Source organism: Leopardus geoffroyi, chromosome D4 (assembly GCF_018350155.1).
Source record: "Leopardus geoffroyi isolate Oge1 chromosome D4, O.geoffroyi_Oge1_pat1.0, whole genome shotgun sequence".
Taxonomy (NCBI): Eukaryota; Metazoa; Chordata; class Mammalia; order Carnivora; family Felidae; genus Leopardus; species Leopardus geoffroyi.
This window is the reverse complement of record NC_059342.1, coordinates 60341286-60369008: the sequence shown is the minus strand read 5'-3', so window position 1 is coordinate 60369008 and position 27723 is coordinate 60341286. Positions and strand designations below refer to the sequence as shown.

The 27723-nt window shown below is 40.2% G+C and overlaps 2 protein-coding genes across 8 annotated transcripts in view; one reads left to right on the top strand and one right to left on the bottom strand.

The window, feature by feature from the left end:
- Positions 1-1515: 1515 nt before the first annotated feature.
- On the top strand, positions 1516-27704 carry XPA (XPA, DNA damage recognition and repair factor). Of its 5 annotated transcripts, none has more exons than XR_006710022.1 (7): positions 1516-1822; positions 3781-3891; positions 8441-8546; positions 11193-11358; positions 14401-14518; positions 22833-23950; positions 24205-27704. XR_006710022.1 is itself a non-coding variant. In XM_045468416.1 (6 exons), the coding sequence occupies exons 1-6, from the start codon at positions 1651-1653 to the stop codon at positions 22979-22981; spliced, it is 822 nt and encodes a 273-aa protein (XP_045324372.1). In that variant the 5' UTR covers positions 1516-1650; the 3' UTR covers positions 22982-27704. The 5 variants fall into 5 exon arrangements, 2 of the variants coding, with proteins under 2 accessions (XP_045324372.1, XP_045324371.1); XR_006710024.1 differs by lacking the exon at positions 24205-27704 and adding an exon at positions 17010-17239 and having other exon boundaries at positions 22833-22942; XR_006710023.1 differs by lacking the exons at positions 22833-23950; positions 24205-27704 and adding exons at positions 17010-17239; positions 17910-18093.
- NCBP1 (nuclear cap binding protein subunit 1) overlaps positions 25696-27723 on the bottom strand; it is a 38283-nt gene continuing 36255 nt past the window's right edge. For all 3 annotated transcript variants that reach the window (XM_045468403.1, XM_045468404.1, XM_045468405.1), the window contains 2 exons: positions 27099-27212; positions 25696-26224 (listed from right to left, as the gene is read on the bottom strand). In XM_045468403.1, the coding sequence (XP_045324359.1) occupies positions 26111-26224; positions 27099-27212 (228 nt within the window). In that variant the 3' untranslated portion in view covers positions 25696-26110. The remainder of the gene's footprint in view (positions 26225-27098; positions 27213-27723) is intronic.

Here is a 27723-nt window from a genome sequence, read left to right as displayed (position 1 = left end):
TTAACTATTGAATTTTAACCATTGAATTCTAGTGTGAAACCTCAGTATGCCAGGTTGTTCTGAAAACTAGTCCTAAATGGTATATGCAGTAATTAGAACATAATGTTTTCTGGTTTCAATTAAATTTCATTTGTAATAAAAAAGCATACATTTTTGGAAACGCATGCAATGTTTCTTGCAAAATGCTCCATTTACCACTCACTTTTGGAAAGTTAGGATTTGGGCCAAATCCAAACCCATTGTTTACCTGGTGGAACCTCACCCTCACTGAAGTAATATTCCATGGAAAAGATAGCCAAGTTTATGCATACCAGCTTTGGTACCAGGTGCTGCATTTGGCTGACGTCAAACAGCAGGTGAGAGTTTGAACCCAGGGGTTTCTCATATCAAATCTAAGACTCTGTCCCCTAGGCCATGCTTTCAAAGTACAGTCAGATGAATCATCTATTGGTCTTTCTTGACTGGCACTACTATTACCACTAGCTGCCCTTATTTTTGGAAGCTTTCCATATGCCAGGCATTGTGCCGAAAATCCTTACATCTGATCTTTCCAACAACCCAGCGAGTGTTCCATAATTATCCTCGTTTGACTACTGAAGAAACTGAACTGAGGTTAAATAACTTGTTCACCAAGGTCACACAGTGGTAAATGTCAGAGCTAGAACTTAACCCAGATCTGACTCCAAAGCCCCTATTCAGAACCACCAAGCGAAATTATTATTTTAATGATGACTGGGTACTGATGGGAATGCAAGCTGGTGCAGCCACTCTGGAAAACAGTATGGAGGTTCCTCAAAAAACTAAAAATAGAACATCCCTACACCCAGCAATTGTACTACTAGGCATTTATCCAAGGGATACAGGTGTGCTGTTTTGAAGGGACACATGCACCCCAATGTTTATAGCAGCACTATCAACAATAGCCAAAGTATGGAAAGAGCCCAAATATCCATCGATGGATGAATGGATAAAGAAGATGTGGTATATCTATACAATGGAGTATTACTCAACAATCAAAAAGAATGAAATCTTGCCATTTGCAACTACGTAGATGGAACTGGAGGGTATTATGCTAAGTGAAATTAGTCAGAGAAAGACAAAAATCGTATGACTTCACTCATATGAGGACTTTAAGAGACAAACCAGATGAACATAAGGGAAGGGAACAAAAATAATATAAAAACAGGGAGGGGGACAAAACAGAAGAGACTCACAAATATGGAGAACAAACTGAGGGTTACAGGAAGGGTTGTGGAAGGGGGGATGGGCTAAATGGGTAAGAGGCATTAAGGAATCTATTCCTGAAATCATTGTTGCACTATATACTAACTAATTTGGATGTAAATTAAAAAAAATAAAAAATAAAACAAGTTAAAAAAAAAAAAAAGACTACCGGGTACTGAAAATTGACCTCGGCCTGAGTCCTCCCAGGTAACCAGCAAGCGGTTTCCCCAGCGCAGGCGCAGGCCCCGCCCACCGCCCCTGCCTTTCGTCCCCTCCTCCTCAAAGTGCGCAGGCGCTCTCCTCGGAGGTTGTATGGTGAAGTCTACGCGGAGGCGGTGCGGGCGTCGCGGCGGGGCGGTGGGCAGGCTTCGGCGCGCTGATGCGCTTGCGCGGGGCTAGATCCTCGGCCCTTTGGGGAGCGTGGAGATGGCGGCGGTTGGGGGACCTTCGCCGGAGCCGGCGGCTTCAGAACAGCCGGCGGAGCTCCCTGCATCGGTGCGGGCGAGCATAGAGCGGAAGCGGCAGCGGGCGCTGATGCTGCGCCAGGCCCGGCTGGCCGCCCGGCCCTACCCGGCGACGGCGGCTGCGGCTACCGGAGGTTTGGGCCCTGGCGGCGCTGCCCCTTCCCTCTGGCGGGCCGGGTACCAAGTCCTGGGCGTGGCGTCGGCTGCCCCCTTGTCTGTGCTCCTGTCCTCCCGCAGTTCCGGGAGTCCGCTCGGCGGGCCGTGTCAAAGCGGGCTGTGCGAGACCGCCGGCGGGTCCGCGCTGGACCCCGGGCTTTCCTCACTGCACCTGGGCGGCCCAGCTGCCGTCTTTAGCTTGGGGATGCGGCCGCTCTCGCCGTCGGGAGGTACCAGCCAGTGTCGGTGGGCGCCTCAGCTATCCCTTTCTGCTCTCTTCCTGCTGTGCCTCTAGCAGTCCCAGCGGTAGTCCTCGTATAAAGCTTTTAGACTTGTAACCCATTGCAGGAATAATTCTGCACCGTTCCCGAATTCATCAACTCAACAAAGGGCGATTGAGTGCGTATTCTGGACCCGGCACCGTGCTTGCTACGTGCTGGGGCACCAAGAGAGGTGGTGAGCTCCTGCCTTCGTGGGGCTCTCAAGAGTAGCGCTTGTTGTGCTTCACACCTTTCAAGTTAGCTAATTTGATTCTGTTAACTTGGAAAATAATTAGGGCAGGGTTTGGTACTGGTATTTTACTGAGGTGGTAACTGAGGACCAGGAAAGGAAAGGGATCTGCTGGGGTTCATAGGATCAAGTCCAACAGGTTAATCGGGACTAGAATTGAGGTTATATGGTACCGGGTTCAGGGCCTTTCCTTGCCACCGACTGCCTCTTCTATGCAGCCATCTCTCAATTTTAAGAAGAAAGGCTGTTATTATGTCTAATGTTATCTTCCCCCCCTTTCTTGGGGCAGCCCTTAACTGCGTGTCTGTCATCTATGTATGTACGTTGCTGTGGTGTAATTTTCCACTGGAGCCAAGTAATAATCTTCCCTAGGGATTGAAAATATAGTTTGGTTGACATGCACTTCTTTAGGACCACCTCTGTAACACGAAATACACATGTTCCTAAAGCCACGTCCCATACTGTATGAGTACTTGAGCACATGTAGAGCCCTTTTCATCAGCCAGAAGTAAGGAAGAACGCCAAGAGTCTGGGGCTGGCAGCATGTCTTTATATTTATACTGACCCTGAATCTGCAAATTCCAGCCACTTTTAATGGTTCTGGTCTCATCCTTTCTGTTTTCTAGTACTTTTTTTTTTATTATTTTCTCAACTTGAGACGTTCTGGAGTCAGGACAAAAAGTTGTTCATTTGCGTTAATATTTGTGATTTTGTAAAGGTTTGTAGATCTGTACTAAATGGCTGTGGAACCCGGGTGTGTAATAGAACAATAAGCTGGTATAAAACTTTTGGTCATGGAAAGCAAGGTAGAATGAATATTCTGTAAGGTTTCCCAGGCACTGACCCAAGAACTGAACTGTGCTGTAACGTGGTATACAACCCGTTGTGCTTCAAGAGTTAGGTTTGGTGCTGAGATTTTTTATCTTTGCAGTACTTTTATTTCAGTGTACCGTACAATTTTCATTTTCCGACTGAGCTGTGACATAAGCCATGAAAAAGACTACTCCAGCTGGAGTAGTCAGGACCATCACTTGAGCAGGTGCTCAATCATGCCAAGACAAAGCCCAATTTCTCCGCTGCCCCACCTTGCTGTTTCCCCAGACCTTTAGCACCACATTCTAAGCAAGTTCTTCTCCATCTTTTTCATGGCATATGTCATAGATCAGTCTTTATCCACAGATGATGTGATTATGTATGTAGAATATACAGACTGTTTTACTCCTTTCCAACCTTTATGCCTGTTTTATTTTCTTATCATCTTCTGCTAGCTGGGCCCTTCAGTATAACGTTGAGTAGAAGTGTTAATAGTGGACATCCTTGTCTTGTTTGATATCTATTAAATTTAAAGAAAGTTCCTGTTTATGCACAAGGGAACTTAAGGGCTTACCTAGTTAAATCATTGACCACTTTTACTTACTTTTTATAGGCGTGGCTAATGTAAAAGCAGCCCCAAAGATCACCGACACAGGAGGAGGCTTCATTCTAGAAGAGGAAAAAGAGGAACAATGTACAATTGGAAAAGTTGTCCATCAACCAGGTAAAGTGTATTTCCAGAAAGTTGGTGTGTAGATTGGTCATTTTGAGTTACGTGCATAATTCTTTGCAAACTGATGTTAAATAATACCTTCTTATAATCAGTGAGCAGGTTAGCTTTATAAGAGTGACAAAGTTTGGCAGTTTTGCTGGTAGATTAAAAATTAAACAGATTTAGCAATGATTAATTTCACTTGGGGTTTGTATACTTAGGTTTGTTTTATGATAGGCCAGGATAGCCAATATATTCACTGGTCGAATACTCAGTTATCTAGATAGGCTGAAATAAGGGGCTAGAACCCAAGAGATACAATTTAGGACATTCTTTCTTTTGTTTGTTTGAAGGAAAAAAAATGGGATATGTATCTGTATATATTTATCTTGGTGAGGCTTAAAAAACCCATTCTAGGGGCACCTGGGTGGCTCAGTTGGTTAAGTGTCCAACTTTGGCTCAGGTCATGATTTTATGATTCGTGAGTTTGAGCCTTGCATCAGGCTCTCTGCTGTCAGGGCAGAACCTGCTTTGGATCCTCCGTCTCCCTCTCACTGCCCCTCCCCCACTGGTTCTCTCTTTCTCTCTACCAAAATAAATAAATAGACTTAAAAAAAAAATGCATTCTAGTTTTAGCTGTGGCAACAGAAATGTTATGTATTCACCAAGATGGGTAATAGTCTTGTCCTATTCTATGTGTGCCTAAACTCGTTTCAGAAGCTGAGACTTGAAGGATTAAAATATTTGTTCAGTTTGGGCACCATATTTAAGAGGGATGTTGACCCGTGTATAGTGTCCAAAATGGGGGGGTCAAAACAGAAGTCTTCAAATTGACACGTGAGGAACAGTCGTCAAACTGGTTAGGTTTAACTTAGGAACACTTCTGACTGCCTGCAAATGCAAGAAGTGCCCCGTTGTGGAAGAGAGCTCACACTGTGATTTGCTTTGGAGGGCAGAACTTGGAACAGTGGGTGACGATTACAGTATGGTGAGAGAGTATAATGAAGGAGTGCCTTACATATACTTAGCACTTTGCACTTGCAGAATGTTGGCACATAGAGCATGTGAGCCTTATGGTGACTCTGTGAAATGGAAAAACTTTCTAACTATGTAAATTGCTGCCTCTAAATAGCAAAGCGTTGGAGGGGTTCAGAGATTAAAAGACCACCTGACCAGGATGTTTTAGAAAAGCCCTGTATGAGGAGGGAAGGCATTGAATGAAAGATCTTTAAAGTCTCTATGCTTTTATGGATATGAAGACTCATTGTAACTTTTTTCTGTAGATTTTGGAATCAACTGTGGGCTGTAAAGCCTATGCTTTTATTTAACAGATCACACAACAAATATTTATTGATAACCTATTGTAGTGCCTTCCTGCTTAACTAAGGTATGCATGTGGCATTGCTTGGTATGCTGCTGCTTGTAATAAGAACTTTGGTAAGGAATCTGTGGAAGTTAGGGAAAGTGTGTGTTGGTTTGCAAACTGGTCTGGTGCACAGACGGCAAGAGAGACCAAAGAGAGAGACCACTCCAGATTGGTAAGTGGCAGTGTTAATTAGCAAGGGAACTTATAAGGCTTGTCTTGGGTGGCTGCAAGACAAGCAGATCTCTGCACCCACCTGCCAAATCTTAACAGTTTATATAGAGGCCTTAACTGGGTTCAGTCACATGTTCAGGTCAGGTGGCCTCAATGACACTTACTCTCCCAAGGCTTTGTCCTTGGAACAGCTCCCACTGTGGGATTGATGGGCGGAATGTGCATTCCAAGAACAGGGTAGGGAGTGAGGAGTCTCTAATTGCCCAGGTCTGGCTCATGGGTCAGCTGGCCATCATGTCTTCTCCGTTACTTCCTTCAATAGTGTCTCCTTTGGGAGGCCAATTAGAAAGGGCCCTCATTCTCTGGGCTTAGTTTGGGCCAAGGTTCATGGCTTAAAAAGTGGTCATGGGCTGCATTTTGACCCCTGTTTGCCCCCTTGGCCAGATGCCTTTGCATAAGGGGGCTGGCACAACTTGATGTGGCTGACCTGTGTGGGTAGAAGAAAACAGGGAGAATGATTAATATTTTCTATCACGTTTTCTTTGTTAATTTTAAAGACCTTCAGCATAGCTGAGAAAATCAAAATTATTTGAGTCATTTGCCTATAAAGCAAAGCCTGTCAAATGCTTTTATAATCTAGAACAGAGGTTCGTCAGAATAACCAAGAAGATGATAGGGGAAAGTGGGGGTGAAGGGGATCTAAAGGTACAGACTTTTAGTTACAGAATAAGTCATGAAGATGTAATGTACAGCATGGCAACTAGTTAATAGTACTGTACTGCACATTTAAAAGTTGCTAGGAGACTAGATCTTAAAAGTTCTCATAAGAGAAATTTTTGTAACTATGGCAACAGATGTTAACTAGACTTATTGTGATAATTTCACAATATATGTATAAATATTGAATCATTATGTTGGACATGTGAAACTCATACAATATAGCACTTACACCTCAAAAAGATATGTGTGTGTTGCCGGGGCGGGGGGGGGGGGTTGTATACACACATGTGCATGTGTTAGCTCTGTCCACAGAAAGGGACTTGAAGTGAAGATAGCCCAGTAGCAATGAGCATACCTGGTGTCCAGATCTTAGATTCTGATACTGTTCCCCCACTAACAGGAACCAGGGCCCTTCAGAGAAATAGCTGATTCTAGGGTTGGGGCAGGATGGCTACCAGGTGAGTTTGGGGCATTTTGTAATGCCAGTAATATATAAGTATTCAAAAAGTAATAGAGGTATGTTACAGGGACATAAGAGCCAGCTTGAAGGGGCTCCTGCTGGCCACATCTGAGATAAATTGAGCGCCAAAGGAATTAAGGACACTAATAAATTATATACCATTGGAAAATACAGGAATCCATGAGTCTATATCAATAATAAATACATGAATAAATGAATGGCCAGTGGGGAAGGATCTTGCATACAGTTGACTGCCAGTTTCCACATGGCAGATTTAAAGGGATTGATGGAATTGAAAAATCATTATGTAATTTAAAACTTTTCATTATAGAGTTTTTAAAATTAGGAAAATATCTGCACCTTTTATGGCTTTTGATTAGTAATGCTATGCAGTAGCCTCCTAATTGGTATTTCTGACTGCAGTTTATCTCCATTCTAACACGTTCTGTAATCAGTTTTTTGAAGATATCATTTTGACTATATTTTAGCTTTTCCTTTTGTCTATAGCTATGTCCCTCTAATGTTTTACAAGGAAGAGTGATATTTTTGTTGGAGTTTGGAGATTAGTGGAATTGAGGGATGGTAGAATATTAACTGACCTTGTGGTGTTGGGAGTAGGTAAGGGAAGGCAGTGGTAGGAATATATTGAACAAATTGTGAACAAATGACAACAAATGGTAACTCTTCCTATTGGGAGTTGTGGCGGTTCTTAGAGCTGGGGCTTGGCAGTAGCAGTCATCCTGAAGAGAACCAATTGTATAGGATAAAGATCCCTAGCTAGGTGTTTGAAGTCCTTAAAAAAACTGAGCTTTACCTAGTGTAGTTTCTGTGCTGGGAATCGAGGGTAGATAGCCAAATATAATCTTTACCCTCAAGTTTACAGTCTTGTGGTTGAGATGAATGTATTTGCCCTGTTCATGGTGGTGTTGGGGGCCGGGTGGAATGGAGGGAGAGAAGAAGTTTCCCATTTGAAAGTGAATCCTGTGTTGTCTCTTCTAGTGTTAACTTGCTCTTTGCTGCTTTCCCCATGTTATGTGTTAGTGCCCATCTTCCTGTCTAAGCGGCTCCCTCCCCTCCCTTCGACTCTGGGACTAACCTTTCTCTCAGAAGTATGGTGGTAGGCCAGATAGGGTCCCCACAGATGTCCACCGTCTAATCACCCTGGAACCCATGATATGTTACCTTCTGTATCAAAAAGGAATTTGCAGATATTATTAAGGTTAAAGACCTTGAGATGTGGGAGATTATTCTCTATTATCCAGGTGGGCCCGGTATACTCACAGAGATACTTAAAAGTAAAAGACAGGAGAGAGTCACAGGGAGATGTGATTATGGAAGAAGCCAGAGTGGTGTGAGAAACTGCTACTTCCAGCTTTGAAGATGGAGGAAGGAAGTCATGGGTCAAGGAAGGCAGGCAGCTTCTAGAAGCTGGAAATGGCAGGTAATAGATTGTCCCCTAAAACTTCCAGAAAGGAATGCAGCCCTGCATACACCTTGACTTTAGCCCACTGAGACCTGTGTCAGACCCACAAACTTCAGATCTGTAACATAATAAACCTGTGTTGTTTTCAGTCAGTAAATTTGTGGTAATTTGTTACAAGCAGCCATATGAAACTGATACAAGTACCTCACACATAGGTTTTGTGTTCAGAAATACTTGATGAATTGATAGTTTTTTCCTTAAAATTTTAAGGTAAGTATAAGATTACCTAATCATGTTTTGTCTTTTAGGTAAATGTATTTGCATCAGTTATAAAGTACATACTGATAAATTTAAGATAGGGGAAAATCTATTGTTCTGTTATAAAAAAGGACACTTAAAGAATTAACCTTCCTTTCTTTAGGACCTGTTATGGAATTTGATTATGCGATATGTGAAGAATGTGGTAAAGAATTTATGGATTCTTACCTTATGAACCACTTTGATTTGGCAACTTGTGACAACTGCAGGTACTTACTTCAGACAGTGTTTTCAGTTGCTAAAATTTAATGTTTGCATGCAGCTTTAGGGCAAATCAATAATTAGAGCCATTTGGATTTAATATTTTCTTAGTAATTATGATTTTTGTTTTGGGTGTTTCCTAAAATTTCTGTGACTTCCATCTTGCTAAAGAAATACGGAAGCCCGTGCTTGTGAAAGTTATGATGTGTCGCATAAACAGGAAGGATGGCCCTGATTCAGCCATAGATATGTCCTCTCCTTTCTGTGGGCCTGGTGGGTCTTTACCATCTCAGTAGCAGGTTCCTAACCGCTCTCTTCCCCCAGCTGCTAAGGGTCCCCTGTGCTTACCCCAGTGTGTGTAGACATACTGGTCAGAGGACTGGGGCCTTCAGTGAGAGGAAGGGAGTGAAGCGTCTCCAGCCACTCCCCTGGCACTCTCAGAGCACCCCCTTCCATGCACGCTTTACTCTCCTGAATGGGCAGGGGGAGAAGAGATGAGGAAAACTCACATTCTTCTCTCATCCTTTTTCTTCTTTTCCTAGCTGCTGTCCTCTTCTTCTGTCACCCCAGGATAATCCTTCTCATTCCACATGGTTTTGTCCCTGCTGTTTACCCCAGCCACATCCTGTGTTGGTGTCTTTCATGCCTTAAGACCCTACCTTGGAGTCTTACTTAGCCCTCTTATCTGTTCCCTGGTCCCACTTCTTGGACCTGCTGCCCTAGACCTTTTGCTCACCTGCCTGGAGGACTTGCCCTTTCTGAGTCCCTGCTGCAGCCATCGGGAGACATCCCCAGTGACTTGTTGCTGTGTAGGATCTTGAGAAGATAGAGATGTTTCTGGTCTTGTGATTGGATCTGTGACTGGAAATGTTTGGCTCCTGTTGGAATTACAAACAATATAAAGTCTCTTCCCATTGACACACAGTGGTTAAGGTCCACAGTATTGTCACTCTTTAAAGTACGGATAGCTTTTGGGAACAAAATTACCACGCATAATCTTATTTCCATGAGAAATTGATGTATCACTTTAAAGAAAGTTGTGGAAAGTAGTCTGGAAAAAAGATATTTTTAAACTTCAAAGTAATTAGGAACACAGCCCTCCATTCTGTTTCCTTTCAAAATTTTTGAAGATTTTAATTTTAGTACAGTGTTGTTTACCTGTCACCTCCTTTAGCTTAAACTTCCAAATTATTTAGCTTTCATAAAGTTATTTCTAATGTTGAGTCTCCCCTACCTGATCTATACCTCATTTCAGTAAAGGCCAGTTTTATTTACCGTATCTCTGCTTATCCAATGTTTATTCCAAATCCATTTGGCTCTGTTGTTCATTCCATATCCTCACTCAGTTTATCCCCTTACCCCCTCACCCACTTCTACCTCAGCTGAGGCCACCATCAGCCCTTGCCTGGAGCACTGCACTGGTGGTCTTCTAACTGGCCTGTGTCCCCCACTTTGCACCATTGGCCTCTTCTATGTAGATGTTTTAGTTAGAACTTGTCAACGGTTCTTAATCCATCTGGAATAGAATGGTCTCACCGCTGCTTACAGGGCCCCTGCCTGTCTTTAACTTGATCTCCCATCGTTCCTCACCTTCGTCCCTCCCTTTAAGCCTTCTGGTCACACCGGCTCATTGCAAAGCACATTCCTGCCCTAGAGCTTCTATTCTCTCTGGTTAGGATGTTCTTTCTCCAGCTCCTCAAATAGGATGTTCTCTTTTTATTTTTTTTAATGTTTGTTTATTTTTTGGGAGAGAGAGAGGGGGAGAGACACACACACAGAATCTGAAGCAGGCTCCAAGCTCTGAGCTGTCAGCACAGAGCCCGACACGGGGCTTGAACTCAGGAGCCATGAGATTATGACCTGAGCCGAAGTTGGACACTTTAACTGAGCCACCCAGGCACCCCTTGATGTGCTCTAACTTTTTAAGGGCCCTCCTCAAATGCCCTCTCATCAGTGGCCTTCTTTGATTACCCAGTCTACCAGAAAATTTCTTTTCCCTTGCCATGCTTTATGTTCCTTTATAGCACTTTTATCTGTCATGATGTTTGCTTATTGATTGTCTTCTCCTAACCAGAATGGGAGCTTCATGAAAACAAGGCTTTGTTTTCTTCTTTGCTGTATTCCTAGTACCTGTACCTAGTACCTTCCATGTATCTGGCATGTATGTGGAAAAAAATAAATGAGAAGAACTATGTAATTGACTATGTCTCCGTTTTTACCTTGGCTTTGAAAAAGCTCAAAGCCAACTGGAAACTGAACTGTGTTGGGACAGTTGGACCTTGCATATTTATATTCCTTATAGCTCACTCATCCTGACTTTGTGCTTTGATTTATATTTTCTTACTCATTGAGTCTTAGTTCTCCTTTATATTTACTGTACTCCTATTAAGAGATTTCAAATCCATTGTGGAAAAGAGGGACTTTAAGTAGAAAAGAAATTCTTAGGGTGTTAAATGACCTGGATCTATGGCTAATATAATCTAGCTTCTCCAAATAAGTATTTTTCTGTTAGAATTTTTACGCTGCTAACTTGACTGTGAGAGTCCAAGGAAAAACTTTTATGTTTAGACACGCGTGCCCCTAGGTTGTTGGACTATTTGAAAACTTAGTTTATTAAAATAGCTAACTTAGTACTGGACTTCATTTGTTTTCAGAGATGCTGATGATAAACACAAGCTCATAACTAAAACAGAAGCCAAACAAGAATACCTTCTGAAAGACTGTGATTTAGAAAAAAGAGAACCAGCTCTTAAATTCATTGTGAAGAAGAATCCTCATCATTCACAATGGGGTGATATGAAACTCTACTTAAAATTGCAGGTCTCTGATAAGTTATACTCATGTTAAACCCTCGATCAGGTGAAGTTTTAACAATAAACTAGTGATAATTAGTTTAGTTTTTGCTTACAGTTAAAAAGATCCTTTTCCTTTTGTTGTTTTGCTTACAAGTTGCGGTCATATGTGATGACATTTGATAACATTTTCCTTTTTGGAGTGGTACTTTGGGCAAATATATTACTATGGAGTAATGTTACTAGTGCAATTAGGAAACTAAAAAACTTGGGAGTTAAGGGTTAGGCTCCATTTCCCTACCCACCCACCCTCCAATGAAATTCTTAAAAAGTTTCAGGAATTTCACAAATGCCTAAGATCTAACTCCACTTGGGAAATAATCATCTGGAACCCTGTCAAGTGTCCAAGTAACTCTACTGTGTCTCACAGTGGATCTTCTCAATTCCTCATGTGGTGGTGATGGTGGTATAGGTGTGCAGAGATAGTTACCCACACCCATAAGGAGTCACTAGCAGCCTCCTGTATATCCCACAATGGTACAAAGGTTATATTTTTGTGCCAGTATATAAAAAAATACTGGGAGGCATTGCTTTAGAGCAGTTTGATTGGAAAATACTAGAAAATCCTAGTATCTCCAAATAAAATTAAGAAGCTGCATTGTAGGGGTGCCTGGCTGACTTAGTCAGTAGTACATGCAACTCTTGATCTCAGGGCGTGAGTTGCTTCATGTTGGTGTGGAGCCTACTTAAAGATTAAAATAAATAAATAAATAAATAAATAGTAAAACCAACCATTTATTGAATTTTATTAAACCTAAGACACTGTTGATTAGAAGATTCACTATTATTTTATGTACCATTAACAATTAAAAAATGCCAACCCAATGCTTTCTCATTACTTGAGGCTTTTATTTTTTTTTTTTTAATTTTTTTTTTTTCAACGTTTATTTATTTTTGGGACAGAGAGAGACAGAGCATGAACGGGGGAGGGGCAGAGAGAGAGGGAGACACAGAATCGGAAACAGGCTCCAGGCTCCGAGCCATCAGCCCAGAGCCTGATGCGGGGCTCGAACTCACGGACTGCGAGATCGTGACCTGGTTGAAGTCGGACGCTTAACCGACTGCGCCACCCAGGCGCCCCGAGGCTTTTATTTTACACTTACTGAAATAGTGCCATCAGACTTAGTATAGTTTATTTTATTTTTTTGCTGTACGTCATGCTTGTGCATACATAAATAGGAGAATGCAAGTGCGGATAAGATATTCCTAAACTTCTTTGCATTCAGAGTCCAGTTCTTCTGAATTGCCTTTTGACTCAGTTGTTAAAGTACCAGAAAGCAGATTGCTGCTGCAGCATCTTCAGGGGTATTAAATTGTGGAAAATGTGATGCTTTAGAATTTAGGAAATGCCAGATTTGAGCTTGGCTACCTTGATTGATATTTTGGTCCCCTTAACATTATTGTGAGAGAGAGCCTAAGCATAATTCTTAGTATGTATGTGAGTCTCCTAAATGTAAATAAATATTATAAAGAGTAAAGATATTATAATGCAAAGTTTTTAAACAAGAATAAAGGCTTTTAGGTCATTCAGGTACCAAAGTTTAAAAAGAAGTTGATACTCTAAAGATCAGAAATTAGTCAAGTGGATGGAAACCATAATGAACTGAAGAGGAGGAAAGGAGTAGTTATGGGTTCTCTGTGGTAGGAGGGTTTTTGGAGGTGACCTCATATTGAGATGGCTGTGGCTAAGTTTTTTGGTGAGTGTGACAAAACTTATCAGATGCACCAACTACTTGTACTTCTGTGAATTTATGTGAAAACAATGCATCCGAGAAATAATTATAGTCACAGGACAGTTTTTCTATTTATAGTCTAAGCATACATTTATTGAGGGTTTTATAGGCTTAAATAAAAGTATTATTGAGTTTCTAAGCACTAATTTTTAAAAAATTATTTATTTTTAAATTTACATCCAAGTTAGCATATGGTGCAACAATGATTGCAGGAGTAGATTCCTTAATGACCCTTACCCATTTAGCCCATCCCCCCTCCCACAACCCCTCCAACAACCTTCTGTTTGTTCTCTATATTTAAGAGTCTCTTATGTTTTGTCTCCCTCCCTGTTTTTATATTATTTTTACTTCTTTTCCCTTATGTTCATCTGGTTTGTCTCTTAAAGTCCTCATATGAGTGAAGTCATATAATATTTGTCTTTCTCTGATTGACTAATTTTGCTTAGCATAATACCCTCCAGTTCCATCCACGTAGTTGCAAATGGCAAGATTTCATTCTTTTTGATTGCCGAGTAATACTCCATTGTGTATATGTGTGTGTGTGTGTATATATATATATATATATGTATATATATATATGTATATATATATGTATGTATATATATATGTATGTATATATATATGTATATATATGTACACACACACACACACACACACACACACATACCACATCTTCTTTATCCATTCATCCATCGATGGATATTTGGGCTCTTTCCCTACTTTAGCTCTTATTGATAGCGCTGCTATAAACATTGGGGTGCATGTGCCCCTTTGAAACATCATACCTGTATCCCTTGGGTAAATACCTAGTAGTACAATTGCTGGGTTGTAGGGTAGTTCTATTTTTAATTTTTTGAGGAACCTCCATACTGTTTTCCAGGGTGACTGCACCAGTTTGCATTCCCACCAGCAATCTAAGTGCTATTTTTTTAAAGTTTATTTATTTTGAGAGAGTGCACTCGAGGAGGGGAGGGGCAGAGAGAGAGGGAGAATCCCAAATAGGCTCCACACTGTCAGTGCAGAGCCCAACATGGGGCTCAATGTCATGAACAGTGACATCATGACCTAAGCTGAAATCAAGAATGGGACACTTAACCGACTGAGCCACCCAGGCACCCGTCTAAGCACTATTTAATCTCTTAAAAAAATTTCAAATACTTACAAAATTGCCTTTGAGTGAGATCATGTTTTGGTGCTCACGGATTTAATCATTAAAACTTTATAATACTTAACAACTCTGAATGACAGCTTATTTAAATATGGATTCTGTGTTGTAGATTGTGAAGCGGTCTCTTGAAGTTTGGGGCAGTCAGGAAGCATTAGAAGAAGCAAAGGAAGTTCGACAAGAAAACCGAGAAAAAATGAGACAGAAAAAGTTTGATAAGAAAGTAAAAGGTAAGTGGCTACATTTATCTCATGAAGGACTGTGTTTTACTGACTTGCAAAAAGACTTTAGCTAAGTTCTTCTTGTTTAAAGATCTGTCACCAGGAGATTGGTATGTTTTTTCATAGATTAAAGAAAAAAAGACTTAAAGTTTGCCCCCAGTAGGTGTTTGAGGCTCTCGGTGCAAACCTCACAGTACTGCAGTTCTAAAAAGCATGTAAGTCCTCCTCTTAAAGTGAATTATGTTTTTATGTAGGAATAGTGGGAGGATCAGGGATATCTCCCTGGTCAAGGATATGGTATCAGTTGAGTCTTAGTTAAATATGACTAACAGGGTTATAAACATCAAGGATATCCACCAGCAAACTTCTCTAATTGCTTAAAATGAAAAAATTCTGCCTCGGTGTTAGTCATCTAATTTAGTAGCTAGAAAGAGCCTTCTCGCGTCAGTGGGTCTAATCCTTTTTTGTTTATATGTGAGTAAAAGACCTAGAAAGGTAGAGTGACTTGTTAACTAGATCATTATTAGCGAGGTGGGACTGGAACCAGGCTTTCCTAACTGAAAATCTGCATTGGTACATTCATTCCTCTGTCCAGAAATCTGTCTATCCATTCCTTTGTCCATCTATCTCCGTATTTGTTTGTCCATCCATCCAGTTATGCATATGTGTGTAAGTCTGTCGTCATCCATCTGTCCATCAGTGCATCCAGTAATTAGTGTCAACTATGTTCCAGGTACTGTGCTGACATAAATGCTGGAGTCAGAGTTGGTCAGAAGAGAAAGGCCAGTAAACTTAATATCATATTGGAGCATGATAAGTACTGTGATAGTGGTGAGCACAGGGTGCTCCCGGAGCACTAGGAGCATTGTTTGCTGTATCGCAGAATCCCTAGAAAGAGTCTTACACAGTAGGCATAAATGTTCCTTATACAGTAATTGTCGAGTCCCAGTGTGGTGTCAGGTGTATATAGATAGCACGTATCCTATGTATTTACAGGGCTCTGCATATACTGAATTGATCCATTTAAAATGAGGGTCTTAGCCATAATAAATACTTTTGTATGTATTTAGGATTTAGAAGAGGTTTTGGAAGATAGTTCAGATGTCTTAAAAAAGAAAAAAAATTTTTTGAATATAAGCCTGCCTTGTTTCTTCATGAGGATATGTTTTCCTCTCTTTTCATCATAAGATTAATTCATGTGCAGTGCAGAAAAGTTAGGAAACTGCAAAGAACTTGTATTCTAATTCCCAGAGACCATCAGTAGTGATGTTTTAATGTCTGGTTTTTTAGTTCTTTTCAATGCATAGACCCTTTAAAGTTATTTCTTATAAAAATGGAATTTTATGAAGCTAATTAAAACAACCTCTTAACATCCCTATTTATATTTTTATGTAAATTATAGTTACTTAAAATACCAGCTCTTGAATCAGAGGGTAAGCACACTTTTATGACTTTGTTAGAAGTTTCCTGTTGCAGACTGTGCCATATAAAAGCATTTCATTGAAGAATCTTCCCCAAATTAGCCACTGCTGTACCAAGCCATTGAAAATACCTGCAAGAATCAACTGAGAGGCTTTGGAAAGACTTTTAAATTTGGTCCTTTTCATCTTTTATTAGGTTATGCTCTACCTCACGCTTTACTCTAGCCCTTCCTTCTTCCTGCGTCAAGGAGAGCCCTGAAGGGTACAGTAACAGAGGGCTTCTTACTGGGTTTGAAAGAGGAAGGCAGAATTACAGACTAGTTACACATCAGCCTGGGGTTTTTACTACAGCTACCCTGAATCAGTCACCTCAACTCTTCCTTCTCTACTGCCTCTAAGCAACTTTCCTGGTGGTGTTTTGGTACAGACAGTAATATATGGATAAAGGAGTTAGAAACTTAGACCTGCAGAGTGATCAAATACTTTAAAAAGGAGGGCTAGCTGTAGTTTTTATTGAGATACTATTTCCTGTAGTTTGGTCAAGATGTCTTCTTCTAAAGGTGGCTAAATTTCTCTAATTTGACCAACAGTAAAAGATGATGGCATCTGTTTTATGCTTTTTGCTATAAAAATTAAGAGAATCCTGTAGATCAACTATTAGTTTGAATAGAACAGTTCTTTTGAGATTTACACAATTTTCATAGGTATTAAATATAATTGGCTGTATCAAATTGCTGCCATTAATCACCAGATAAAACTGGATTTTCCTCTTCCTTGAAGAGTTCGAATTTTCCCTGAATTTTTTCTTGGACCTCTTAAGACTGGTTTCTTTAATTCAGTTCATTTCCTGTCTGGATGAAGCATGCCTTTTTGAGGAAATTTTTTCTGAGTGGTTACAGAAGTGGTAGAGTTTCCAAGTCCCTATAAATCTTAGAATGTTCTTCTGTTTCCTTTGCATTTGAAAACCTGAGTTCTCTCTCAACTATATAAGCATTACTCCATGTCTTCTGGTGTTTAATGTGCAGAGGTCAGCGTGATACCCTCTTTAATTATGGCTTCTTCTTGTTGGTTTACTTTAGAGGTTGGTGAATATGTTCCAGTCCTCCTGACTAGGCCACAAAGGGCTGAGAGTGGAGTAGACACTGTAGAGATTAGAAACAAGGACCTTACCATGCAGTTTGCTCAGAACAGAGAGGAATAAAAGCAAGTCTAAAAGTCTTTTAGTTGAAAAGAAATTGGAACCTGGTTCCTCTTGGTCTTCTGGTTTTGATCCACAAAGGAGCTGACACAAAGCTTACTTAATGTAAAGGTAAGAGATTACATTTACCTGCTTTTAGAATATGATCTACTTTAGCAGTTTGAGAAAGAATTGATCTTACTACAGAAGAAATTTAAGTATAAATAGCATAAAGTATTTACAAATGCAGACAAAGTGAGAGACAAGAATTGTCAGCAAATTCACATTGTTATAGATCTCTCTAATCCAAGAAGGCGTAAGTAGAAATGATGGCGTCACTGCTGCTCAGTTTAACTGGATTTCAGAAAATGCCCTGCGTGCTGGCTTTGCTATCAGATGAGAACTTTCAGTTGGTGCAGACACACGGAATGTTTTGGGCTTGCATGCCTATCCACAAATAAAGTGGAGAGGAGTGTAGCTTTAAAGAAAAGCCTTAAGTTTTCTCTTACCTAGTACTGGCAGAGGTTGGCCTTCTAAAAAATGGAAAGTGATTCTTCATTGTTTGTTACTATGCACTTTCCCCCCAAAAGAGGTGGGTAAGAAAAGCCCATTTGCGGGCTCTTTCTAAGTGAATGGAGATTTTACATCCCGGACCTGTGGTTATATGTATGACCATTTTCAGGCTTCTGTCAGCAGTTTGAAGGACACAACTCCGTGTTACTCTGCTTCAGTTTATGGAGGACAAGATAAGATCAAAGCTTCATGTTATTTTGACATTTCCTTGTGATTTTTTTCCCTGTAGTTAACAAGGAGCACCCTGTGTCAGAACTTCCTGCCGTCCCATCAAGTGTTCAGAAACTTTGGTCTCCTTCAGCTAGTTCTGTTGTGCGTTTACCTCAAAAGCAGCATTGGGCCTCTTCGAATACATGCTGCGTCTTGTACAAAATTAAGATATTAAGCCAAATAAAATAAGTTTTAGAGTGGTATAAACTAAATTTTTCATTGAAACAAGGATTTAAGGGAAAACTTCTTTGGGTAAAAAATATAAGCAGTCTCTGAAGATATCCATAGCAAGACACTTGTAAATGTCCAAGAGAGGTAGCCCACAGCTTTCTGTGCTGTGAGCTTCTAGGCCGGTGGGACTAGGAGGTTGTAACACGGAAACCTGCTGTGTTGTTCTGCAGCTCAGCTGGGCTTTCTGGGCTGTGTGGCACGTTTCCTCCTCCCCACCCGCAAGGTTTCCTTAGATCTCCCCAGGGCTAGTGAATCTTTCCCACTCTTGGAGGCTCTGACCTTTCTGCCTCCCTCTTCTCACTCAGCAGTAGGTGGTGACCTCTGCTTTCCAAAGTTTTAAGTTGCTTAAATGAAGTAACATAAACTTATTAATCTTTAATTAAAAACATTTTAATTTCACCAGATGTTGACATTTTGCCACATATGTTTACACACACAAACACACACACACTGCTGAACCATTTAAGAGTTTTCTTGTAGACATTGTGGTTAATATTTTAGCATGTTATCTCCTGTAAACAATGACGTTCTGTGTAACTGAAAACAGTGTCACAGTAAGTTTAATATTCATAAAATGCTATTGTCTAGTATGTAATCTTTCCCCAGTTGTTCTAGTGTCTTTCACAGCGTTTTAGTTGTTGGAACAAAGGGGCAGTCAAGGGTGATGCCTGTGTGTACTTTTAGGTCCTCACCTGTTTTATCTTTCATGACATTGACACTTTTAAAGAGTCCGCCACCTGTTTTGCTGAATGTCCTTCTATTTAGATTTATTAGGAATAATTAGGAAGGAATGCTTCCTAGGTGATGTGTCCGAGTGTGTCACATCCGGAAGACACGCTAGACCAGTTCTCTAAGAGAGTGATGCTCCGTTTGATTGCGTGGTTAAGGCGGCATCTGCTAGATATCCCCACTGTCAAGGTACCCTTTCCCCTTTGTAATTCGTAGCAAATCTTTGGGTTGGACTCTCCCATACTGCGGGAACACCCCATTCCTTAAGTCTCACTCAGGTTTTGGTACAACAGGGATGATTCTTGCCTGCGTTTGTTGTTACTAGGGTGGATATAAATGGTGATTTTCTATTTCTGTTATTCTTTCTGTAATTCTTATTTGGCTTCCTTTGGGAAGAAGACCTTTTTTAGTATCAGTTGGCTTCATGGATTCTTACTTTCAAATCAGTGTTACAGTCCATAACTGATGCATTTTGAAGTTCAAATGGTCTCAAATTTGGCCTCTTCCAGCTAGCTCCTGACTTTTTAAGTTTCATTTTGGAATGGAGTTCAGACTTCCATAAAATTGCAAAGATAAGTATAGTTAAGGACACCCACGTATCCTTTACCCAGATTGATAATATTGTTGGGGCGCCTGGGTGGCTCAGTCGGTTAAGCGTCTGACTTTAGCTCAGGTCATGATCTCACGGTTCGTGAGTTCGAGCCCTGCATCGGGCTCTATGTTGACAACTCAGAGCCTGGAGCCTGCTTCAGATTCTGTGTCTCCCTCTCTCTCTGCCCCTCCCCTGTTCACACTCTGTCTCTCTCAAAAGTAAACAAACATTAACAGATGCGTTGTTAATGTGCCATTTGTACTCTGTGCACACAACATACACTCTTTTTGGAACCATTTAAGAGTGGGTTGTACATCATCACCCTTTACCCTAGTACTGCAGCGTGTGTTTCCTAAAAATAGCAGTGTTCTCTTACAAAACCAAAGTATAGTAGTGATATTTTGATCTAATCTGTCATCCATATTCTAGTTGTTTGTTTTACCCAGTAATGTCCTGTGTAGTTTTTCATTATAGTACAGGACCCAGTCTAGGATCAGGCATTGACTTGAGGTACCAAGTTTTTCTAAATTTCTTTATCATGGAATATTTCCACAGCCTCTCAGACATTTTTGAAGAAGTCTGTTCCCTTCCCCACCTTACCTTTTTAGAAATGTTTTTCATTTGGGGCTTTTCTGATGTTTCCCAATGGTTAGATTCAGGTTATGCGTTTCAGGCTGGAGATAGTACATAGGTAGCAGCACATCTAGGGACAGATGTCCATCTGCCCTTGATAAGCAAAAAAAAAAAAACAAAAAAAACAAACCGATACCCTGCTTCTCCTTAATACCTCCTTGGAGATTTAGCAGCCATTCATGGATGGTTCTTGCCTGAAGCAGTCTTCAGTATACTCTTTGCAAAAATTGTTTTCTAATTTCACTGCTCTCTTCACAGTTAACCAGTCAGAAGTCCACATTCCACAGCATCCCTCCTGCCATTTATTTATTATTATATGGATTCATGAATTCCTGTCCTTATTTGTCTCAGGTTTGGGCCAATAGGAGTCTTCAAGCTAGCTCCTGTGTCCTTTTGCCATGTCTAATCATTTGTTGAAGATTTCTTTCTAGCACAAAACACGTGAATATATTTTTATGTCTGCCCATATATATTATAAATTAACACGCTGAGTTCACACTGCTATAGCCAGTTCTAATCCAGAATTCTAGGGTTCATTCTAGTTTTCTTATTTGTAACTCCCTTCTCTGACAGTGAGAACCTGATTCCCATTTTCCTTAATGTGGTTATCTGACTGACACCCGTTTGTGTGCTGCCTCCACCGTAGGGAGATCCTCCTTCCTTTTCTTGGGCTCTCTCTGCCCTACCACAGATGCCTGCCTGCCTTGCTTCACTGAATGGTTGTTCAGGAAGTGAAAGAAGGCAAAAAATGATAAATGTATCAGTATTTTAGTACTTATTTTCTAGTCCATTTTTCCAGGAATGTCTAGTAAATACTAAAGATTTACCTTCATTTCTTGTCATTGTTCTTGATCGACTAGCTGAAGGATGGGAAGAAAAAGCTGTAAAGTCAGTAAAAACCTGTGTTCAGTTATGACCAATTATGGTCAGTAAACTAGATTTTGTTGTAAGTATTCTTTTAGCATTAAGCAAATATTTTTCTTATTTATCTTCTGGAGTTCATGTAATGCTCAAAGCAGGTAGAGGTTAGCTTAGTAGTGACTGAGATTGGGTCAGATTTAGAGTGTGTTTTCTCAGTGGAGTAGTAGAGGAAAAGTGGCTAGGTAGGATACCTTTTATCAGAACAAAGTTGAAAACTAGTTATTAGAATTCAAACAGGAGGCCTCTTCCTGTCATTATCTGAAGCCAGGAGGCATCTGTGCTGGTCAGCACATGATTTCACTTTGTATTTAGAAAATGTCCTAAGATAAAATAATAAAAGGATAGGGCATTCCAGATACATCTAGAAAAATTTGCATTCTTCAGAGGGAGAGGATATAGGAAGAAAGATTGTTTGGATGAACACAATTTTCCCCATAGTTTGGAAAGTGTCTAGAGGTGTATAAATGGAAGCTTGACAGTAATGGTGTGAGATAAAGTGCTTCTCATACTGGAGGTGTGAAAGGCAGCACAGCTTTAGTGGTTAATAACATAAAGACACCTTTGCCATTGACTAGTGGTTTGACCTTAGGCACAACATATGTAACTTCTTTGGGCCTCAGTTTTCTCAGCTGTTGAAACTGGGATGATAGTTTACTTATCTCAGAGGGTTGGGAGGATTCACTGTGTTTATAGATTCAGTGCTTAGAACAGTGCCTGATACATAGTCCTATGTTTGCTTATCCTTCTGATGCAGTGAAGGGCAAATTACAAAGATGCAAGTATTTAGATACTGCTTATCATAAATCTGAAAGAGATTAAAGAAAATGTGTGATTACTTGGTGTCCAGTGATTTTTTATGGTTGAGATTGTGTAACCTACTCTTTCGTAGGTAGTGCCCCTGTCAACAACAGTGCTGGGCTTGATGGATCACTGGTCAGAACAGAGTAATGTAAACCGTGTTGCTTATTATTCATTAACTTGGAAACTGAGAAGTTACTAGCTTAATTTTCAGTTAATAGTAAGCATTTGGTGTCTTCAGGTAAGGCGGTGTGAACTTTTAAAATGTAATTTGGCTTAGTTGCTTTCAAAGCATCCAGCAGTTTTTTTTAAATGACGTTTTCACACGATGCAGTGGGAAACATTCTAAACACTGGAATAAAGGACTTGGATTCATATGCTATCTTTGTTCTCTTTCCCTACCTGCAAAAAAATAAAGTGAAATAAAATAAAACCTATGGTTCTTTCCAGCTCTTAATTGTCTCTGATTCTTACATTTAGGTAATACAAGAATGCAATAATTGGCAGTCCCTCTTCTAAAATATTGCTCTCATTTTATAGGATAAAGAACTGAATGACCTTCAGGTCAGGTGCAAAAGCAGTTTTTCTGAGATGAGACACCAGCATGGCAACAGAGTTCTTGGCTTTCTAGTTATCAGACGTAACTTGACCTGCCTCTTACAGAAGTAGCTCCTAACATATGGAACTTTGAAGTTCTCCTTGTCCTGAGTCGTCCCAGCTGACACCCCTTACCTGCTGTGGCATCATTTTCCTTAGCTGCTTGAATAAACCCCGTTCTTTTATGATCTTGTTTCTATTCATCTTCTGAAGTTTTGTGTTTTGCTGTCCCTCTAACCCATTTACCCCATTTCTCTATCAACCACTTCACGTGGCTCCCAACAGTGAGGAGTAATTTCACAGGCCAAGCTTGCCATGGTTCTAGAATCAATTTTGTTATAAAAGTAACGTAAACCGTTATTTGGTTTATACATACACCCCTGGTGGATTTGGGGATTCAGCTGAACAGCATCATTGAAAAACTGGCTTTTATTTTCTTAGAATTACGGCGAGCGGTGAGAAGCAGTGTGTGGAAAAGGGAAACAGTTGCTCATCAGCATGAGTATGGACCAGAAGAAAGCCTAGAGGAGGATACGTACCGGAAGACTTGTACCATGTGTGGCCACGAGCTGACCTATGAGAAAATGTGACTCGTAAAGTGTAACGTTGCCACAGATGAACGGGACACTCCTATAAATCATGCTTCAGGAAGAAATTTGTATGTTGTGGCTTAAAAGCAAGTTTCAGTAAGGGTCTAGCAGGTCTGGTTGTAGGCAAAATACTGGGTCTGGGATTGCTTTTTTCTACAACAGGGATGGGAGCCAAGGGGTGGAGTAGGTTCAGAAGTTAGGTTAAAGCCAAAATTGAGAAATAAGAAACCAAGCCAAACCCTATATTGGAACAGGAGAAAGAGCTTTTAATAATGGCAGAAGCTGGCTGAACAGGATCCTTCTCCCAGAAATAACGGACGGTGGTAGATCCTGAACCCAAGGCTGGCCGGGTCTTCTAGACCCTGTCTCCACATAAGGGAACTGGGGAGCTGTTGTTGGATAAGCCCTGATTCCCAGCAGGAAGTGAGTTGTGGGAGTCTGACCATGTTTCCTGTATCCTTGGGGTTTACCACCATAGGCCTTAACGTCCATGTCTAGGTAGCCCTTTTCAAATCCAGATTCAAATGGAAAAACAGCCATATTGTTTTACTGATCAAAGAAGGTACTGTTAGTAAGTTTATCATAACTTGCTAACATTTTACTGAGCATTTACCATGGGCCGGGCAGGGATGATGCCAAGTGGCTTACGGGTATTCTCCTATAATCCTGGGATGGAAGAGAACTTCTCTGTTTATTTAGCACTTCTAAAGGAAGTGATCACCTACAACCCACCATCACCCCAGACATATGGATCAAGTTTACCCATTTAGTTCTGCCTCTGTCTTATCAAAAGGCTTACAAGGTAGTTATACTAATAAGAGGATTTGATCCAAATGTGCCTGATTACAGGGTTTGTGCTTTTTTCTTACAAAAACATTCAGGTTAAGATAAACCGCATGTTTTCAAATTGTTCTTTGACTTGGCTTTTTTAGTCCTGTTGCTACACACAGAGAAATAGGATGTTCATATGTTTTCATTTTCCTTTCTAGATCAGATCTTGCAGATTATACTTGAAGAAAGGCAAGTCTGAACAAGTCCAACCCAAATAGGCTTAAGACTGTAATTACTAATTGTTCTCTATACAAGTATCCAATATAGAAATGTTTTATATAAATATTAAAAAGTTTAATGTATTAGTCAAGTTTTTTTTTTTTTTAAATGTGCCAATTATTCATTCAGTAAAAACTGGACAGTGGGCAGCAAGACCTTCCTGGGACCATGAGAAAGCTTCCAGCTTGAGGACAAGAGTACTGAGGGATCCAGGCAGCTGACAACAGCATTACTGCATGGGAGATATAGAGCCCTTGAGCTACATGGACCTAGGTTCCAATTCCATTTTTTAGCTGTGGGCCTTGGGTAAGTTACTCTGTGGGCCTGTTTCTATCTGTCGGATGGGCATGATCCTCTCAGGACTGTTTGAGGATTACATATGGCAGATCTGTAGCACGTGGCATCTAATAGCCACTTGTTAATGAGCACATTAATATATATATAGTATATAGTATATAGTTCCCAATTTGTCTAGTTTCTTATATTTTTGAAATTCAGTCTTTAGTTTTCCCTAAACTTAGCTGCCAGATTGTGAGTGGGGTCACATCAGTGCATTCTTGACATGAAGAGAGGATCCAAGAAATTCCTCTAGAATTCGGATCAAGCAAGTATAATTAGTCAAACTCTGCAATACATTGTGAAAGATTTATAAGTCAGTTTAGGGTCAAAGTTCCCAAAGCCTTAAAGGGTCATCCTTTTGGCTTCTTGAGGACAAGAGCCATGTCTAACTGAATACTGTTTGTGGGAAGGAGGAACAGTATAACCAAAAAAATATTTAGCCAAGAGCCTGGGTTTTAGACTCCTTTCGGCTAGTAACCTGCCATGCACCCTTAATTCTGTGAACAATTCTTGTTTTGCATGGTATGGTTGTTTAAAAATCCTAGGAGTTCCCATCTCTTGACTATATTCTGTAGTCACCAAATGAAGGGTACTCCAAAGAGACCATGTAACAATATGAAAAATACTAATACAGCATAAATTTATGACATAAATAAGTGAAAGATACCTATGTTGTAAAAACAGAGAAATACTACTTATCAGTTGTGGGGTTGCTGATAAATTTTTCCTCAGGTTTAATGAAGGCTTATTAAAATGCTAGAAATTTGCAATGTCAGATAATTCCCTATTTTGCATATTTTACATGTGTACTCATTTATTATCTTAGTTAAGCTTTAATACCATGTAAGAAACTGGCTCAAGAATTAGTAACTCCTTGGACTTAAATTCTATAGAAACAAAGTCCATACCTACAGTACAGTTTTAGCCAATCCAAACTAGCTACTTCTATTTCCACTTTAGCATGTACTTCATAATTGGACCTTGGACAAATCTGTCTCAGAGAACAGAGGAAATGACCGGACAGCTCTAAGGTAATGGTTCCCAAACTTGTCCACACACTGGCAATCACCCGGGATCACCTGGGGAGCCTTAAGAACTACGGCTGTGTCCCCCGCCCCCCTGTGGTTTAATTTAGAAAATAACTTTAAAGACTCTCAGGTGACTTATATTCAAACAGATTTGGGTAGTGCTAAATAAATAACAATATGTGTAACATTTTAAAACACTAAGATCTGAAGAGAGAATTCTGAATGAGGGAAGAATTGTGAATGAGGAAATCACCAATCTTAAAGTAGATTGAGATGATAAATCATGAAATACCAAAGTTTAAAAAACATTTTTAGTTTTATTTCAGCCATGTTAGGTTATCCATGAGCTGTGAAAAGCTATGCTACTTGATAGTAAACCCACCAGTTCTATATACTACTTTGTAAGCTGGACCTCTAGTGTTCACATACCTCAAATCGCTTATCTTTTGTGCCTTAAGGAGAAAAAAATACCAGAACAGTTGTATCTGTCACAGATATAATACATCCTATGGTCATCGTCACATTGTCAGTAGGGAGTATTTGCCTTGTAGGGCCAATTAAAGGTAATCAATTCTCTATTCTTCACTGTCCTCCTCCCCCCTTTAGTAAGTGAAAGGGTGCTACAAGAAAGCAAGCATTCAAACCATCAAAAATAAGACAAATTATTTTGAGATATTTAAAAAAAAATCTTGACAGGGGAGTAAAACGACCCTTAGGCCTGTAGGGCACAGAATTGCTGGAACACAGCCAGGATATGAGGGTCTAATTCGGCGGTGAAGAGCAGGTTCTCCAGGGTCACCATGTACTGCTGGATTATTTGGTGATGCTGTGGACGTAAAAAAGGGGGTGTTTAGATCAGGAGAAAGACCGCATAAGCAATCTCGCAGGACGTTTCCCTCAGCAGCCTGCCCACGTTGTGGCATGATGGGAAGGGTTTGGGGAAAAAAGTGGTTATGCTTGATAGGAAGAATGGGCTCCTGAAAATTAAGAACATGTAGAGGGAAATGAAGAAAAAGGGATGTTTGATAACTTAGAAACTGGTGAGAACTGAGTCCTTTACGTAAATGTAGTTCATGCTTCAAGGCTTGGCAGGAGTGCCTGGTGCTACAGACTAGGTTCAGCTGGGTCTCTCCTAATTAGGACCAAAGACAGGACTTTGTAAACGGGGCCCAGACAGGGACTGACCCGGCAAGATTAACAACCAGGAAGGAGGATTAGAATGAAGGTTGCTGAAACAAATATTTTGCAATAAAAGTTTTTTTGCTCTTATTGGTTAGAACATTTAAGATTGTAAAAGAATAGAGAATTAGCCAATGACCTGTTAATTTTTTTTAACTATTCCACAGAATAAACCCAAACCTCAATATAGGTCTTAAATAGCTCATCTGTCTCACTGAAAATCAGTGGCTTGAGGCTATGTGGGAAGAAAGTGTCATGAAATAATCTCTTCTATGTGTGCCTGTCTGACTTGTATACACGGAGATCCCTACCGGACTAAAGAACGGCAGTTAGGAGTCTGAACTGCATATAGAACCAATTTCACTCTGAATATTCTGATGAGCAACAGGAGCAAACAGACATTAAAAGGGCCTTACAGACTATTACGAAACTTCCCAACAAATCTGACCATTTTTTAACATGGAAAGTCCTTGTGGCTGAGAATAGTGATGTTCATTATCTAATCAGGGTTTCCCACAAACCTGTAAGAAGATCTGCTGGAGCCTCTCTATACAGTTTTTATACCATGGTGTTAATACACTGGTCCCATCGGTTTCACATCGTACTAAGTGCTCGGTCAAGATCATGATAAAACGCTGGAGAGGGGGTATAAAGTTAAAGCAGTGTTAGAAGGAGAATTCTTATACCTCAAACAATCACATTTTGACCAAGAGACCTCAAAAGGCATTGCTTGTTCCACTCGGTTTTTGTGGTATCGCTAACTTTTGTTAAGTCAATAAATTCTAGAAATAGGCAGATAAGTGATAATGTTAGTATATCCTTTTTTCAGTACGTGAACACTTTTAAATCTAGGTTATTTGTGCTAGTAACTTTTCTCCACACCCATTTCTAAGGACATAAATAATGTTCATCAGGAAGGAAAATAATCTAAATGATGAACAACTGGGAATAAATAGGAGTGAGGTACTCCACAAAAGGATCCTCAAAAAATGTTTTTAAAGCCTGGAGCAATGGTCATGTAAGAATGCTGTAAACGAAACGGACTGTGGAGGTACACATGGTTATTTCCTTTGCAAATTTTTGTGATTTAAATTTTTATAATAAACGTGTACTATGATTAAAAATAATAGTACTGCATTTTTACCT